The sequence below is a fragment of the Thermobia domestica genome, chromosome 11 (assembly GCF_964235325.1).
Source record: "Thermobia domestica chromosome 11, izTheDome1.hap1.1, whole genome shotgun sequence".
Lineage (NCBI taxonomy): Eukaryota > Metazoa > Arthropoda > Insecta > Zygentoma > Lepismatidae > Thermobia > Thermobia domestica.
The window spans coordinates 215996608-216012623 of record NC_137464.1 but is presented as its reverse complement, the minus strand read 5'-3'; the positions used below and the strand labels follow the sequence as shown (position 1 = coordinate 216012623).

The 16016-nt window shown below is 32.6% G+C and overlaps 1 protein-coding gene across 1 annotated transcript in view; it reads left to right on the top strand.

The window, feature by feature from the left end:
* LOC145663742 (glutamate receptor-like) overlaps positions 1-4257 on the top strand; it is a 40266-nt gene extending 36009 nt beyond the window's left edge. Inside the window, exon 2 of the mRNA XM_081729826.1 lies at positions 1699-4257. Coding sequence (XP_081585952.1) covers positions 2341-3699 — 1359 coding nt within the window. The 5' untranslated portion in view covers positions 1699-2340 and the 3' untranslated portion in view covers positions 3700-4257. The remainder of the gene's footprint in view (positions 1-1698) is intronic.
* Positions 4258-16016: the final 11759 nt, after the last annotated feature.

Sequence of the window (16016 nt, the reverse complement as noted above, 5' to 3'; positions counted from 1 at the left end):
CTAAAAAGAAACTCTAATTTAGGAGATGGGTTATTGGCTAGAATCTTAGGACGCCACTCCGTCCTTATATGCAATCAAATTTCCTGCTTGCTTTTCCCCAATAAATAATGAAGAAATCAAGAATTAAGCTAATTTCTCTTTATTTCTACTTTCATTAATTATTCAAAATTTCTCTAATCAACGGGGACCTGTGGAAATACGGGTTACAGTAAACATTCAACTCTCTCCAGTACTCCTAACATTTCAAAGAATAGTTGTTGACTCATAGTACGCAGTCTGGCCTAATCCTGAATCTAAGATTCCAAAATAAGTCTACCATAAGGAAATTAACTAATTACAGGATAGGTTAGTCTTTGGGATAGATTGTCAGACTTCACTCCCGGCTCTGACTAAATTTCCTTGCATTCAATCATCACTTGCACATATTCCCATTTGAAAGTTGAATCCAATATGGCGGATCCAAGATGGCAACTGGTGTGGATAGCATGTGTCAGAGAAGCAGTACTTGATTCAATTTGCTTTGCATGTGCCTTCATTCTTGTCAGTTACATCTAAAGAAACTAAAAGCAATTTTGTGTCTGAGCGTATGATTGAATTTCGGATATACGTATGAAGGCCCACAAATATGCAAATTACCGTATGTGCCGCGAAAATTAGTAGAATACATATTGGTCCGTAGAGAACTTTACATTTGAATCAATTTTACACAAATCCTGAGGGGACACTTCACGAATACCATGTGAGACAAATCTACATTTGGTAGTTTATTCTTCGTTGGTGATTTTTTAAAGGATTTTCTCAAAACCGACTTAGGTAGTTTTGTTCATACTTCATTAATAAACACATCATTAGTAATTTTATAATGTCGCCAAAATTACTTAAGAAAATATTCACAAGGAGTAGTTTATTCTTGAGGGTATTTTTTCTCAGTTTTCTTAAATACGACTCATGCAATTTTGTTGATATCTTATAAACAATATTTCGTTAATAACACTAATATATGGCATAAGTTATTTCTTATGAAAAATTCAAAAGGGTTAGTTTACGTTTGGGAATGTTTCTTCTTAGGGCGAAGTTTTCCGGAAACGACTTATAATTTTGTTTCTGTTTCCCAAAAAAATGTTTCCTTAATAACTGCAGTATAATATGATTTAGTTTAAGGGATTGGAGCAAGAAAGTTCAGTGTTTGGCCCGTTATCTTTTATCTTTTATTTATTTTTATATTCCAACCCTAGATTAGACCCTAGTAGCAAAGACAACTTGCAAACTACTTGCTGTAAGCTTGACTTGCAAATCGACCAAGCTTGCATCCAGCTTGATTGAAAAACGTGCAAGCATGCCGCAAGCTGGATTCCAGTAATGAAGTTCCATGAAGGCAACATTGTATTCAGTGTTCCATTCAAGCTTGACGCAAGCGTTTTACAACTTAAGTCAAGTCAAAAGCCAAAGAACGACCAGTGATGTTATGACGCTCTGCGAAGGGTCTAAAGCATCGCTTGCAAGTACAACTAGAGGCAGATTGTATAAAAGCTAGCGTTTCAAATGCAAGCGCGGAAAGCCAAAACCAAGCACGCGCCACTGACCGAAAGCTTCCTTGCTACTAGGGCAAGAATTAATCTCTCCTTTATTCTAGAAGCAATAACATAGATTCTAATTCGTTTAAAGAATTTGATTGTAGCATTATTTATTTGTTTTTAGGTGTGGAAATACAGGTTATGTGCCTTCACAAACTCGAAAGACCAAGGAGAAGCAAGGAGGATAATAATTGTGGATTTGAAGTCAACAGTTTTTATTCATATATTGATTAGTTGTACTGTATGGCCAAAGCAGAAAGAATGTACCATAAACTCAATTTATCACAAGGTATTTTGGGATACAAACATTCGTTTTCAACTCCCATACTCAATTACTAAATTCTGTTCTGTGAAATATCCAGTTGCTAAGACAGCGGTACTTTCGTTTCCAGACGATGGGATTTCTTCTGAATTAGTGCAAGCGATAAGTCAATATACTTATTTACCTATAATAGTTGTGAACAAGTTTCATATAAATAAGATTTTCCAGCACAAACGAATTGTGTTAGATTATGATCTGATTATTTTGGTTGAAGATAATTTTCCTGAACAGATTATCACCAAACAAAATAAATATTTTTTGTTGAACAGCAACGCTAATTATCTTTATGTAATTTTATCTCCTTTATGTAGTAATCAGAATTTTACTGAAGACTATAAGTTTTGGAGAGCACATATATTGAAAGTGACAATAATTTGTATCAAAATTCCGGTTCAAAACAGAACAGATTCTAATCAAGATATCTATAACGAGTCTGTAATATTTATGTTATCGTACAATCCATTTTTGAACCGAATCTATTCGGAAAATGTAGCTATAGAAAGAATGTCTGATGTCAAAACATTATCTGCAGCAAATACAGAAAACAAAGTAATAAATCTGTATGGATTAGTACTGAATACTTCTGATATGTATGTGAATGACATGCCAGATATTTATTACAAGGAAGAACATAATAGCGCAGTTATATATGAAGGTTTCTGTGGAGAAATTGCGAGAACATTAATGTCATACATGAATTTTACTACCAAAACTCTGAAAACTCATGGCTGGTATCAATACGGATACAGGCACAAAAATGGTACTTGGCTGTATCTTCTAGGAGATCTTGTTCGGAAGGAAGCAGATATTTCATTCATACCGTTAGGTTACGTTCCTGACCGATATGAAGTTATCCAGTACACTGAGTACATTTCACTACAATCCCTTTCAATACTAGTACCCAAAGGAAAACAGATGTCATCTTCTTTATCTTTACTCACTTTATACGGGTTTCAAGTGTGGTGTTCTATTTTCGGAACTTTTATTGTTGTTTGGTTTGTCATAATGCAATTCTACCGATCAAATATTATCGAAGAGCAGCAGCAAAATGGCGTCATAAATTCATTTATTATACTATACTCTACCCTTCTTCAAGTATCAGTGCCTGATCCTTCAAGCAATGCAACTAGGATTGTTTTCTTTGTATGGTTATATTTTAGTCTTATTATATCCTCATTGTTTCAAAGTGGTATTGTCAGCATTTTGACCATTCCTAAATACTACCCAGATATAAACAACCTCAAAGAACTTGCTGAAACTTCACTTAAATTGCATGGATTTGACATAATTTTATATGTTTTAAATGACCCAACAGATCCAGTTTTGTGGTCCTTGCATAATCGATTTCAAATCAATGCAAATTATGAAAAATTAGTTGATGAACTAGTTACTGATGGTGATATAGCAGTTATTGGTGTTGGTACAACATTGAAATATATGGTAAATAAATTTCACTCTTGTTCAACTTGCCGTAAGACCTATCATCTTATGAAAGAGAACCTCTTTGACGCAAGTGCTGTGGGTTTTGGAGTACCCCAAAATTCACCCTTTGTCTCATCTTTTAATTTTCTTATAAGAAAAATGAAAGAATCGGGTCTCACCTTAAAATGGATGAATGATATACAAGACAAAATAACAGCAAGAAATAATAGTTGTCTCTACGAAGAATCTTGCAAGGGAAGCATTGTGATAAAACTTCAGCACATAAAAGTATGCTTCTATATCTTAGGATTCGGATATTTTACTGCATGTGTTGCCTTTGTCATTCAGTTTATAGTCAGCAAAGTTAAGATTATTGGCTAAGTCATCTACATAGTTAAATTCGCCGAAAGTAATAGACCCAAGGGTACTAACATATAGAATATATATAGGTTGACATTAACAGAGCTTCTTACCCGAAAATAGTTAGGATAGCTTGCAGTGCAGTGAATCACTATTTGTAAGACTACACTGTGCTACAAAATACGAGAGATCATAAACATAATACAGTATAAGGTCTTTGAAGTAATGAGTGGTGGCGCTATATCAAATTAATATCAAAAGTGAAAAAAGTTAACTTTTAAAAGACAGCTGTAAAAAGTTAAATTTATTAATCTCCTGTCTTGTTAGCATATTGAATATCTTTCGGAGTTTTCACTCATCCTGTTGGGTAGATTGATAGTCCATAGAATTGTATAGAGTAAGTCCGGTAGAGATGCTCCCCTGGGTGAGCCGAATCAGGGCCATAATTCGTAAACTATCCAACAGAGTGCAACTTCAATATTGTAGTAATACCATGGTGGATGTATACTAAACACTGTGTGTTCCTTCGAAGAAGAAGTCTACACATTTCTTCAGTACACTGAGAAAAAAAAATTGTAGGTGGCGTACTTAAAAAGATAGGTTACATGCGTAATTACTGTAGTTTTTGGACTTAACGTACAGCAGACGTATAACTGAAAACGCATGTTTTATAATACTTTCTGTATAAGTGTTCCATCTATACGTACTTTCCGTATGAAACAATGTAGGCAGTCAGGATCTCACATACAAATGGACGTATATAACATATAGCTGACGAAGGTAACATAAGTATATGCATGTGATATACGGAAAACTGTTAGATGTCAGACATCCTGCAACGGCATGATGTAACATCTAAGGGCAGTGCCTATGTAGCATATGCATAACGTATGCTCCGTACTGATTTCTATAGTAAGCAAGAGGATACCGTATATTTGTACAATATACCGCTGTCCAGAGAACGGATTTTTCTCTGTGTAGAAGATCGTTTAATTCAGGTAGGTCAAAACTTTTATGTTCACATTTCATTAAAAGCAATATTTAACATTCTTGATATGTAGATTTTTTCGGTTTTGGTTTTTTACTAGCACATTTCATCTTAAAAGAATGTTAATGAAAATAATGAAGTTTTCCGTGTTTAAAAACTACAACAAATAAACTATCCTGCTTAACCTCTCCTTTCTGGGATAGATGAACCACTGCCATGATGAGAGATGACTACATAGGAACAAATCCGCTTACAGAGGAACAGGATGAAAATGAGTGTGTTGGATGTGGCGAAAATTATAATGAAACAAGAGAAGACGAGTGGATAAAGTATATTCTGTGTGAACACTGGTTGCATGATGGATGTTCGAAGTATGAGAATATTTGTGATTTGTGTGGCAAAGTTTGCAATGTTATACAAAACAAGGGGCAATGTACGGTACAAGGTAATTACCCACACTCATTTTTCTTCTCACTTTTTTTTTCAAGCTTAAATTTCGGGCAGATTTTTTTTTAATCCTAAAAACCTTTAGTTGGAGTCCTTTCTTGAATTTCGTGCAGAAAAACATGCTCTACATGCACAATTATTCGAGTTATTAAAGACAGGAAAAAATGGTCCATCTCTACTGGACTTATTATATCAGCTGACTTTCCGATAATTTCATCTACCTTGGGATTGGACGGGTTCGCCATTACAATCGCAAAGGTAAGTCAAACTGGTTGATTGGTTGGATAGTTCTTTGCATATTATTGGAAAAGTTTGGGAAAATGTTGAATGGGACTTACGTCTCACTTGTTGAAGAAATCTGGAAGAGAAGTGTTTTGGCGTTCAAGACAAAATCTTATAATGATTATGAAATGGTTACTGTACATAAGTGTTTGGTATATGTATAATGTTCCATGTTTCTTCAATTTTGATAAGTAATTATGAAAATAGTGCATGCATTTTAGAACTTGGCTGTGAAACTAATCTACCACTCGCAGAGCAAAAGTGTGGAAAGAAAGTTTGTTTGCTAAAGGTGTAGTAATTATAGCCTTATTTCAGTGTAGAAGGAATTTTAAATTTATTACTTCTTACAACTAGCAACCCATTTGTTCTATTTAATAAAAATGGAATCTGATTGTTCAAGGTTGGGGACACAAGTCACGTCATGAGCACCATTTTGGACCACAGTGGCTCAGTAGTAAAGCGTTCACCTCTGGTGCATGGAGTCCTTGGTTCGATCCTAGCTTGCGCCAAATGAGCTTGGAGGTGGACAAATACCGTGTACGTGGTTTTCTCGGGGTTCTCCCGTTTCCTCCTACTTTCTTCATTCCATTTCATTCATTATCATTGCCTCCTTTAACCTAACCGGCATAACCATACGACGTAAAACTTTCAAAAAGATTAGCACCATTTTGGATGCATTATTCACTAGAGAGTCGTGGGACACATAAGTCCGGGTGGTAACAAAAGGGTTAACTAAATTTCTTCTACATTTTAAATTAAAATTCAAACTGTTAATCAGCCCACTGTGTAGTACATTGGGATAGCTGTTTTGAAGAGGGGAAGGGTTCTTTTTTATTTGAAATAATAATCTGTTTGCAACTGTTTTGGCCTTAGCCTTCCTGGGAGCAGAGGTATTCGAATTAGTGTTGTAAAAAAACGTTTTTTTTTTCTGTGAAGTTTTTTTTCAATAAAAAACATCGTTCTTTTTCATGTTTTTTTTCAAATGTCTGTTTTTTTTCTGGCAGCTATTATTTATTGATTTATGTTGAAGATTATTGAAATAATCAATAGAACTTAAGTCGAAGCCCTCGTAACTTACAAATCGTTTGTTTCCTTGTACCTATACGAGCAAAATCGTGTGATTATTCGTTTCGGACCCAGATCATTTTTGACGTTTTCCTACTTTGTCAGTTAGTGGCTTATTGCGCAAAAACCATTTACCCTATTGATATGGTTAAGACCTTGTTTTTTAGAAAAGGAATGTGGCTATTTTTTGGTGTACGTTACATTGCAGTGTTGCGAGCGGGTGGGAAATTACTGAGGAAAACGTAGGAGTGAAAATTTACAAAAAATCCCTAACCGAATTTCAAGATTTTTTGTATCTAGCACCACTGTTGCCATATGGGTCTAAGTCACCTAAAAAAATTCTTTGGTGCGTTGACAAGATACAGTGAAAACCTGAAGTCGCTGGCTTCCATTCAAAGAGAGAAAGAAAAAATTCTTTGTTTCCATACACATGAAATTTTGACACTTCTTACGTCTCAGAAGCAAAAATCAACAGATATGCCGGGGCTACAGTTTCTCTAATTATCCTATCGAAACTTTTTATGGTACGTTCTGTAGGCTAAAGAGAAGTCTTTCATGTAGTGGTACATTTGTTCCAACGTAGCGAGCAAGATTGAAATAATAGAGGGGAAAGGGAAATTTGCCGAATTTTTCACTTAAAATCGAGAATTAATTGTTTTGGCTGGAAACACTGCCATAAAACAGACGTAAACTATCTGAAAGTAAATATTGGTACCCGAAGAATATATCCGACAAGTATCGTGGCGATATCTAACATAGTAAGCATGCTTTTTAAAAAAAAAAAATCATTCTAACTCAGAAATGCACTATTTTCTTACCATTTACAGAACATGGTTTATTATAAGCCTCAACTGTACTTCTCCTAATTATTCTACCGAAACTTTTTATAGTGCGCTGTGTAGGCTAAGGACGGATGCTTTCAGACAGTGGTACGTTTGTTCGAATGTAGCCAAAAAGAGGGAAATAATAGAGACAAAAAGGGAATTTTTCCAAAATTTCCCCCTAAAATCGGAAATTGAAATTTTCTGTAGCTAGCAACAGTGCTAGCAGACACACACAAACTATCTTAAAAGAAGCTTTGGTATACCTATAATATACCCTACAAGTATTTTGACGATATCTAATAAAGTAAGCAGGTTATTAAAAATATTTTAGTCTACCTAAAAAAATCACAGTTATCTTTCCACTTAGAGAACAAGGTCTACTGTAAAACTCAACTGTACTTCCCCTAACTATCCTATTAAAACTTTCTATAGTGCGTTGTGAAGGGCAAAGACAAGACTTTCAGATACTGGCACTTTTCTTCCTATGTAGCCAACAAGAGGGATATAATAGACAAAACACATAATTTTCCCCTAACATCTTGAATTAAAATTTCCCGTAGCTGGTAACACTGCTACCAGACAGACGAAAACTATCTTAAAATAAACACTGGTACATTACTAATATATCCTACAAGTATCATGGCGATATTTAGGAAACAATGCTTCTAATTACCAAAAATATTTTATATTTCGATAAACAGAAAAGTAGGGGAAAATCAACAGTTAGAACCTAAATCCGAATTTTTCGTGCGTCCCCTAATTACCCCACTATAACGATATGTACCCGAGTTTGTTCAGTAAGGACAAATGTTCGCCTGGCGTAAGTTGACTTGCATTCGGACGTACAGGTACGGTTTATAACAAAAATTTCGAATGTTTTGCCCAAATTTAAGAAGATTTTAATTTCCGTAGTTGGCAACACTGCGCGCAAGCCCGTCCAATTGATGTGAACAATTCGGTATGCATCCGACGTATCTTCCTGACAAGTCTTAAGGAGGTCTCACTAAAACGAATGAAGCTACAGGGGAAAAGTAATAAAGAAAATTCGAAAATTCTCGAATTTTTGACTGGGGTGAAATTTGAGAAGGAAATTCGACACACAGAAGAAAAAGAAACTAAAATGATAAACTATGGACCAACCATATTTGGCAAAAAAAAAATATATATATATACCGATATCTTAATTAGTGACCATACAGGAGCGGATTAAAAAAGTGACACACCCATATGAGTCACTTTGGCCACCTGGGTCCGAAAGGATTACGACTGTACATTTAATTACATTTTTTTGACTACTAACTTGTGTTATTGTAGTAATTATAGTCTTGACTAATAATAATGTCGTTGTTGTAAACAATCATAATCTCTCCTTTTTACATCTTAGTTCCAATACTGATGCTGAGAAATGCAGGATGTTTCAAAATGAATATCGGGGAATTGTCTTCGTAGTACTTATTACATTTTACGCACAATTATAAACAATACATCAAATAAATGAACAACTCAAACCGTTTTTGCTTCAAGTGTTCGATGTGAGCTTCATTCGTCACATGGCACACATTGAATCAATAGGTGAGAAAGGCCCATAAACTTTCCGCCATATGGCACAAAACATTCAATTCACACAGACGGTTGCACTGTAACTACAGATTCAGTCTTTGCAAAATTAAAACACACAAAGCTTTCTGGTCTCTAGTCTCCATCTTTGCTACTTGCTCTTTCTAACGGCAGACAGAGGAAACAATGCATGGCACGCGTGTGTACAAAACTGTTTGAGGCTCTTTCATTTGATAATACTTATAATTGTAAGTTAATTTTAATAGATAGGGTCTACTACAAAGTCTCAGAACCCTAATATTCATTTTGAAACACCATGCATTACTTCAAATTATGTCATCCCATATGCATGTCTTGTATGAACACTTATGTCCAAAATTATTGTCGCATGTCTATAAATATGTTGTTGTAGGAATATAATTTGATAACGAATCCGCCTGGTATTTCTTATAATGTTAGTATGTGTACAGTGGGGTATTAAGGGGTGGCTTCCGGGCTTAAGCCCCCCGAAATCTTACTTAGTATAGTAAAGTAAATGAATTATCTTGCAGAATTTTTACATTTCCAGGCAAAGCACCCCCCCCCCCCGAAAGTTAGCAAAGTTCCTCTCGAAACAAAATCGTAAATACGCCACTGTATGTGTATAATCGGCAAAGACGTGCATGTGGCAAATTTCATGTCAAAACGGCAGTAAATAAGAACAATAAAACGAAAATAAACCTTTCTTGTCCATTTAGCAACATTTTCTTTTACTCTTTCTCATTTTCGTATTTATAATTCTTTTCCTTTGAAATTTACCACAAATATACATATTTCGATTATACACACAGCATCAGTATTAAAAGTACCCTGCAAAATCATTATCAAATAATATTCTTACAAGAAGACAGTTATAGATATGCGACAATCATTTTGGACATGAGTGTATATATCATCGGGCCGGCCCTAGGCAATTTGTCGCCATGACGTAATATACCGCCTCCCTCTTTCTCCAGAAAGAACAATTCTTAAAAGTCACGATTTTAAGTATGCTACTCCAGCGTGAACAACAAAAGGGAGGGAAACTACACTCGCACTCAGAAAGGCTTAAATACTACAAATACAATATTGTTGTGCATGTTTTTTTCTTTAAATTATTAATCTATTATGTTAGTGAAAGATAAAGCAAATACATCTGAAAGATGGTAATCCTTTTTATAGAATTAAATATCGAGTTTCAATCTCAACATATCAGTTTGCAATTATAGTGCAACTAGCTCTTTTACCTTTATTTATTGATTTTCCTTCTACATCTGTTATTTTTTCTAAAAAGTGTTTCCACCTTCAATGAAAACGATCTTATTTGCGACAAAGACAAGACAAGCTTTCATATCGGAACTCTGATAACTAACCAAAGGGGACAGGCATTCGAGAATTGAGTTCTTGTATTTGACAACAATCAAGCAATTTATTCTGGGATTTATTTTACCATTTACTTTAGCACTGATCATGTGACTTAAACTAATGCGACCTAAACATAATTTATGAATATAGTATTCAAATAGAAGGTCAGCTTAGTAAATTTAGCTACCATGATCATGAAGTCTATCTCCAACAAGAAATATTTATTTTAAATAAAATACTTATGACAGATATTGCAGCCCCGTGCAAATGCACGTGTTGCACATGTTTTATACTGTTCGTGATATTATTTTCGTACTTATTAAAGGCCTACTTTCACGAAAAAAACAAATGTTCATTTATACTTTTATTTCTTCGTTGATATTGGTGAAACAGTACAGAAACCCGAATTATTAGTAGGTACGCTACTTATATAAATTGTAAAATATTTGTACCGTATCAGTATCAAGTGTTTAATTTATGTTGCATTTTATAGTAATTACACCTACATAAAAATACTTCAGACTTAAATGACGTAAGATACATTACAAATGACTATTTGAAAAAAAACGAAATTTAGAAAAAAAACGAGAGGCAATGTTTTTTTCTAAAAAAAAACGTACATTTCTGAAAAAATACGAACGGTTTTTTTTCTATTTACAACACTAATTCGAATGGACTTAATTTATGCATATTGCGGAATGAACTTCGCTCGTTTAAATGGTCAAAATAGAAAACCTTCTCTGCGTCAAATAATTCTAGCAATCTCCTTCATCTCGCTATAGAAACGTGTTTCAATAAACCCAACAAAGTTTTTAAACAACAGTAAAATTCGCTCTGATTTTTTTTTAAAGCAATGAAGATTACGTAATATCCAACAAACAAACGTTTAATAGTTAATTTTACCATTAAACACATGGGCGACCAACTTACTGACTAATAAATAATAAATTCCCATGGGAAAGTGCTGTTCCACTAAAACGAGACCAAGTTTTATGAAATGTGATTATTTTATCACATGAAATAAAGCGAAATCTATCATTTTAGAGTAAATAAAGCAATTTAGCTAGGTTCCATTTTAGGAAAAATATTATCTTTCGAAATTCCAGTCTGAAGTGCACAGGGGAAATTTTATAATTATTACAGGTTTCTTTTCAACCGATATACATAAAAGCGCCGAAGTTTGTATATAGGGATTTTGTGCCCCAGAAAACACTAAATGTATGTGCAATTTCAATATGCAATCGCGGGAATATGAGGGGTCTGTAAAAGCTTGTCTTCATTATTAATTGGTAACACTAGCTCTTAATTATTTTAAAACGTCTCTGCTGTAACCCGATGGATTGCTATTTATATTCTATTTTTATTCAAAAGAGTATGCTATGTTGTCACCGATATTTTCACTGAAAACTGGAAAACTTACAAAATCAAAACGTTTATAGGAAATGTATACAGAAGTAAAAACAAATAAAGGAAAAAATGATGATACTGAGTTGCAAGTAATGTAACATAAAATAGTGTTGTTTTTTATCAATATTCTCTATATAATTTATATAGTAAAAAATAAGTCATGTAGTGTTAATAATCAACATGAAATATTATACATTTTGTCATATTCAAAATATTATTTGTTTCTTAAGGTCAACCATGCTAGCCATTGCAAATTCAAAACTACTACTACAAAAGGTAATATTATTATCATCGCATCGTTAGTTAGCATATTCGTTTATCTAATGAATAAATTAATATGATAACTAATGACTGAGTAAGATATAAGATTTGCTGTCATCTCTTTTCTACATGAAAACATGATACATCATTTTTGGCATTTTTCTGATTTTTCGCTCCAGTAGTTGGTCACACTAAGATCTATGTGCTTGAAGAAGTTGATAATGGCTTAAATAAAAATTCCCTATTTAGCAGTATATAGTTCGTTTTCATCTGTAGACAGAAAGTAAATTAAATTTAATTCATAAGGTTGAAATTTGCTTGCCTATAATAATGAGCATGTACGTTTCGCCCACCATCTTCGTATACACTTAAGTCTAGGCGAAGCGAGAATTCATATCTTGCACTTCTTTCTTACAGTTAAAAAAAAGTAAAATTTAATGTGAAAATGTCGGTTTACTAGAGAGTCGTACGAGACAAGGTTTTATTATTATTATTATTAATTATTTGTAGCTCAGTTGTTATTATGGTGACGCTTTGATACTACCGATAAAAACTGTACTTACTTTTGAATTACATACTAAGATGAATTTACCCTACGAATATAGGAACTATATAGGAACGCTGTCAATTCCCGTTCATTGTTTGTCATGACAACATTATCTCACAACCACGAGTAACAAATAAATGAATATCAATAAAATTTACAATTATACTAGAAGATATTCACTTATCTCAATAATACAGTTTAATGTAATAAAGTGTTTTAAAAATAAATAATGATATCACGAAAGGTATAATTAATTCATTCAACTTATTTCGATACATTCTATACCTCCATATGTAGGGATTGATGGTGATAAGAGAACCATCAAAATTAGTTTATCAAATTACTGCGTAAGCGTGGTGTTTTGATCTATCAGCTTATCTCGAATGAATAATAGATATGGTAAAGTGCTGCTAAACGAACAGTTAAAAAGAAATAGTCACTTTCTTTGTTCTCATTACCGATAAAGGTTTTAGACTTGTGTAATATTGTTGAATTAAAGTTGAAAGAATTTTTGTTGAATTAGTTTATTAATACAAAAACACAAAAGCGCCAATCACAAACTTTGGTATAAATACAGAAAGAAGGTAATAGTATCTTACTACTATTGTAAATAATAAACCCTTATTCTGAAGAGAAAATTTACAAAATTTTTATAGCGATAACTTTTACAAATACTTTTAAAAAACTAAAAGTCTATACGTCACGCATTACATATTTCTTATATTTCCGAAAACATTAAAGAGGAAATTAAATACATTTATTCTTAATATAGTAAAATATCTCTTGTCTAAAATTATCTACTCTCCTATATACAATTACCATTCGTATACCAACACGTTAACTCACAAAAATGGTGGTGCTCACATAACCCAAATTATTTCCTTTGTAATGCACACATATAATATTTTATACGTACATTTAAATCAAAATATAAACCATATGTTAAAGATTATTAAATTAATTCTGGAAACTGTTGTTCATTTTTTAAATAATCCTAAAAATATAAAGTATACAACTGATTTACAAACCAAACGCGATTGCAAAATTGTTTCCATTATTTTGATGCTCAAAATCCAAAATACTTAAATTATTGTATTTGATTGTAATCTGGACTCTTGATTAAACACATTTTTTAAATTAAATAAAACTTACGCCTATACTTTTACAAATATGAACTCACTTATTACCTTACAATTCATTTTGCTTAAGTTCCATTCCATTCCATGCGGCGTCTATAAGATGCCGTGTAGATTTGCCCAAACTTAGGTTCCGATGGCCTGTTCCCTATGATTGTCCAAAATAAATTGAATTAATGGCAATTCGTAACACTTTAATGATAGTGGAAAAAACTGTGAGTTTTTTTTCTTGAAATGCTCATATAAGTTTTTCCTCTTCCCATGTTCATGCTGTCACAATTGAATTATAGTGGCAATAGTTATTTCCCAGACTTTCCAAATATTTGATGTGAACTAAATATATCTATGTAAGAAGTTATTCTTCATGTCTTTTTTTTAAGATTTAAGTTGTTATCCTGTATGTACTGTAAGAGTCTTTTAATAAGCATCCAATTTCTTGAGGTTATAATCATTTCAACTGTAATTGGGAAAATATAAAAGTGATACAATAAATGTCTTATAAACTTTGTTCTTTTGTGCTGTAATATTTCACAATAAAATATTAGATGATTTAGATTACCAATTTCTTTTCCACACCAACAAATATTTGTATCTTTTTTCTTTATACAAAATAGTTTTTTTGGAGTTAATGCAGTGTTGAATATTATACGATAAAATAGCACAATTTTCGATCTGGACCACATTCTTAATACTTCCCAATTGTTAACTTCCAAATTATCCACTAAACTCCAGTAATGTTTGCCAGGACCTTCTCTATTTTTCTTTTTCCATTGGGTGATTAATTTTTCTATTTCATTTTTGATAATATATTTGAAATTATAGTAAGGAATTTGTATATTAGTTTTGATACCCGTATTAGCTGCATCTTTACTTAATTGGTCCGCTAATTCATTAAATTTTATGTTAACAAGTGCTTTTGTGTAAATTAAAATAGTATTGAAGTTATTGGATTGTAACGACTGATATATTTTTTTTAATTAATAAAAGATTCCAAGAAGTTTGAATTGTCCATCTTGTATTGTTCAGAGCTGTTATAACACTCGATGCATCCGTACAAATACAGGCATGTTTAAGATTAAGTTTTTTAATAAGCAGAAATGCTTGTCTTATGGCGAAAACTTCACCTTCAAACACTGACATATTACAAGGTAGTTTGTATTGTTTCTGTATACGTAACTGCGGTATCACTAAGGCAGCACCGACTTGTTTATTTTTTTGTTTTGATGCATCAGTGAATATAAGTGTATATTCTATAGGAAGAGAATCTATATAAAATTGCCAAATGTTTCTATATATATTATGTAAGTTTTCAAATATATGAAATTGTACATATTGTGGAATAATAGCTGGAATTCTTATTAATATTATAATTGAATAAGTATGCTGGTATACTTGGAGCTTTTGCTATGTTAGCTTGCAATTCTTTTATATTCTTAAAGACAGTAAAGATCCATGGAAGTGATTTTTGGTAAGGGAGTTTTTTTACTTTGGTTTATGATTTCCAAATTACCCAATTTTTTAATTATAATTGAGGAAGTTTTTGCCATCCTAGAAAGTAAAAAGTTTGCCGTATGTTGAAATATTCTTATTTCTATTGGTGCATTCATTGTAGCTTCTAAGATTGCATTCCTTGGGCAAAAAGCTGGTTGAGATAATATTGTTTTAATCATATCATATTGAAGTTGTTGGATTTTTGTATAAAACATTGAATAATTAGTGTTGTAAAACATGGAGCCGTATAATATTCTTGCTGTTAATGTTGTTGATTAATCAAGTTCAGCACATGAGGGTGTATTCCCCATTTTTTGGCACTCATACTCTTCAAAATATTGTGATATTTGGTTGCTTCTTTAGTTAAATGCTGAAGGTGCGACTTCCATGATAAGGTGGAATCAAGATTAAGTCCTAAATATTTCAAGTGTTTCGTAAATTTTAATTGTTTGCCATTAATAGTTATTTGTGGAAGATATGTTATACGTTTTTTTGTGAAAATTGTAAATGATGATTTTCCCAATTAATATCCAATCCATTTTGAAAACTCCATTGATGTATTTTTTTAATATTTTGTTGTATTTTTCCACTCCTGTTTTTAGATTCTCTACTATTTCGTACGTTACAAGGTCATCGGCATATAATAAGGTATTTGTAGTTTTATTCAACAAATTAATAAGATCTAACATAAAAAGGTTAAAGAGAGTAGGACTTAGTTTACTGCCTTGAAGCAGGCCAGTAGAAGCTCATCTAGATTTTGAGTAAGAATTCTTCAACTTAATATGTACATGTCTATCAAATAATAAATTATAGATGAGTAATATGAATTGTTGAGGGATATGTAATTTAAATAATTTGGAAATTAATATATTTAGATTTATGGAGTCATAGGCTTTTTGAAAGTCGACACTAATCAAAAGGAGATATTTCTTTTGTTGAAAAGCTCTCCA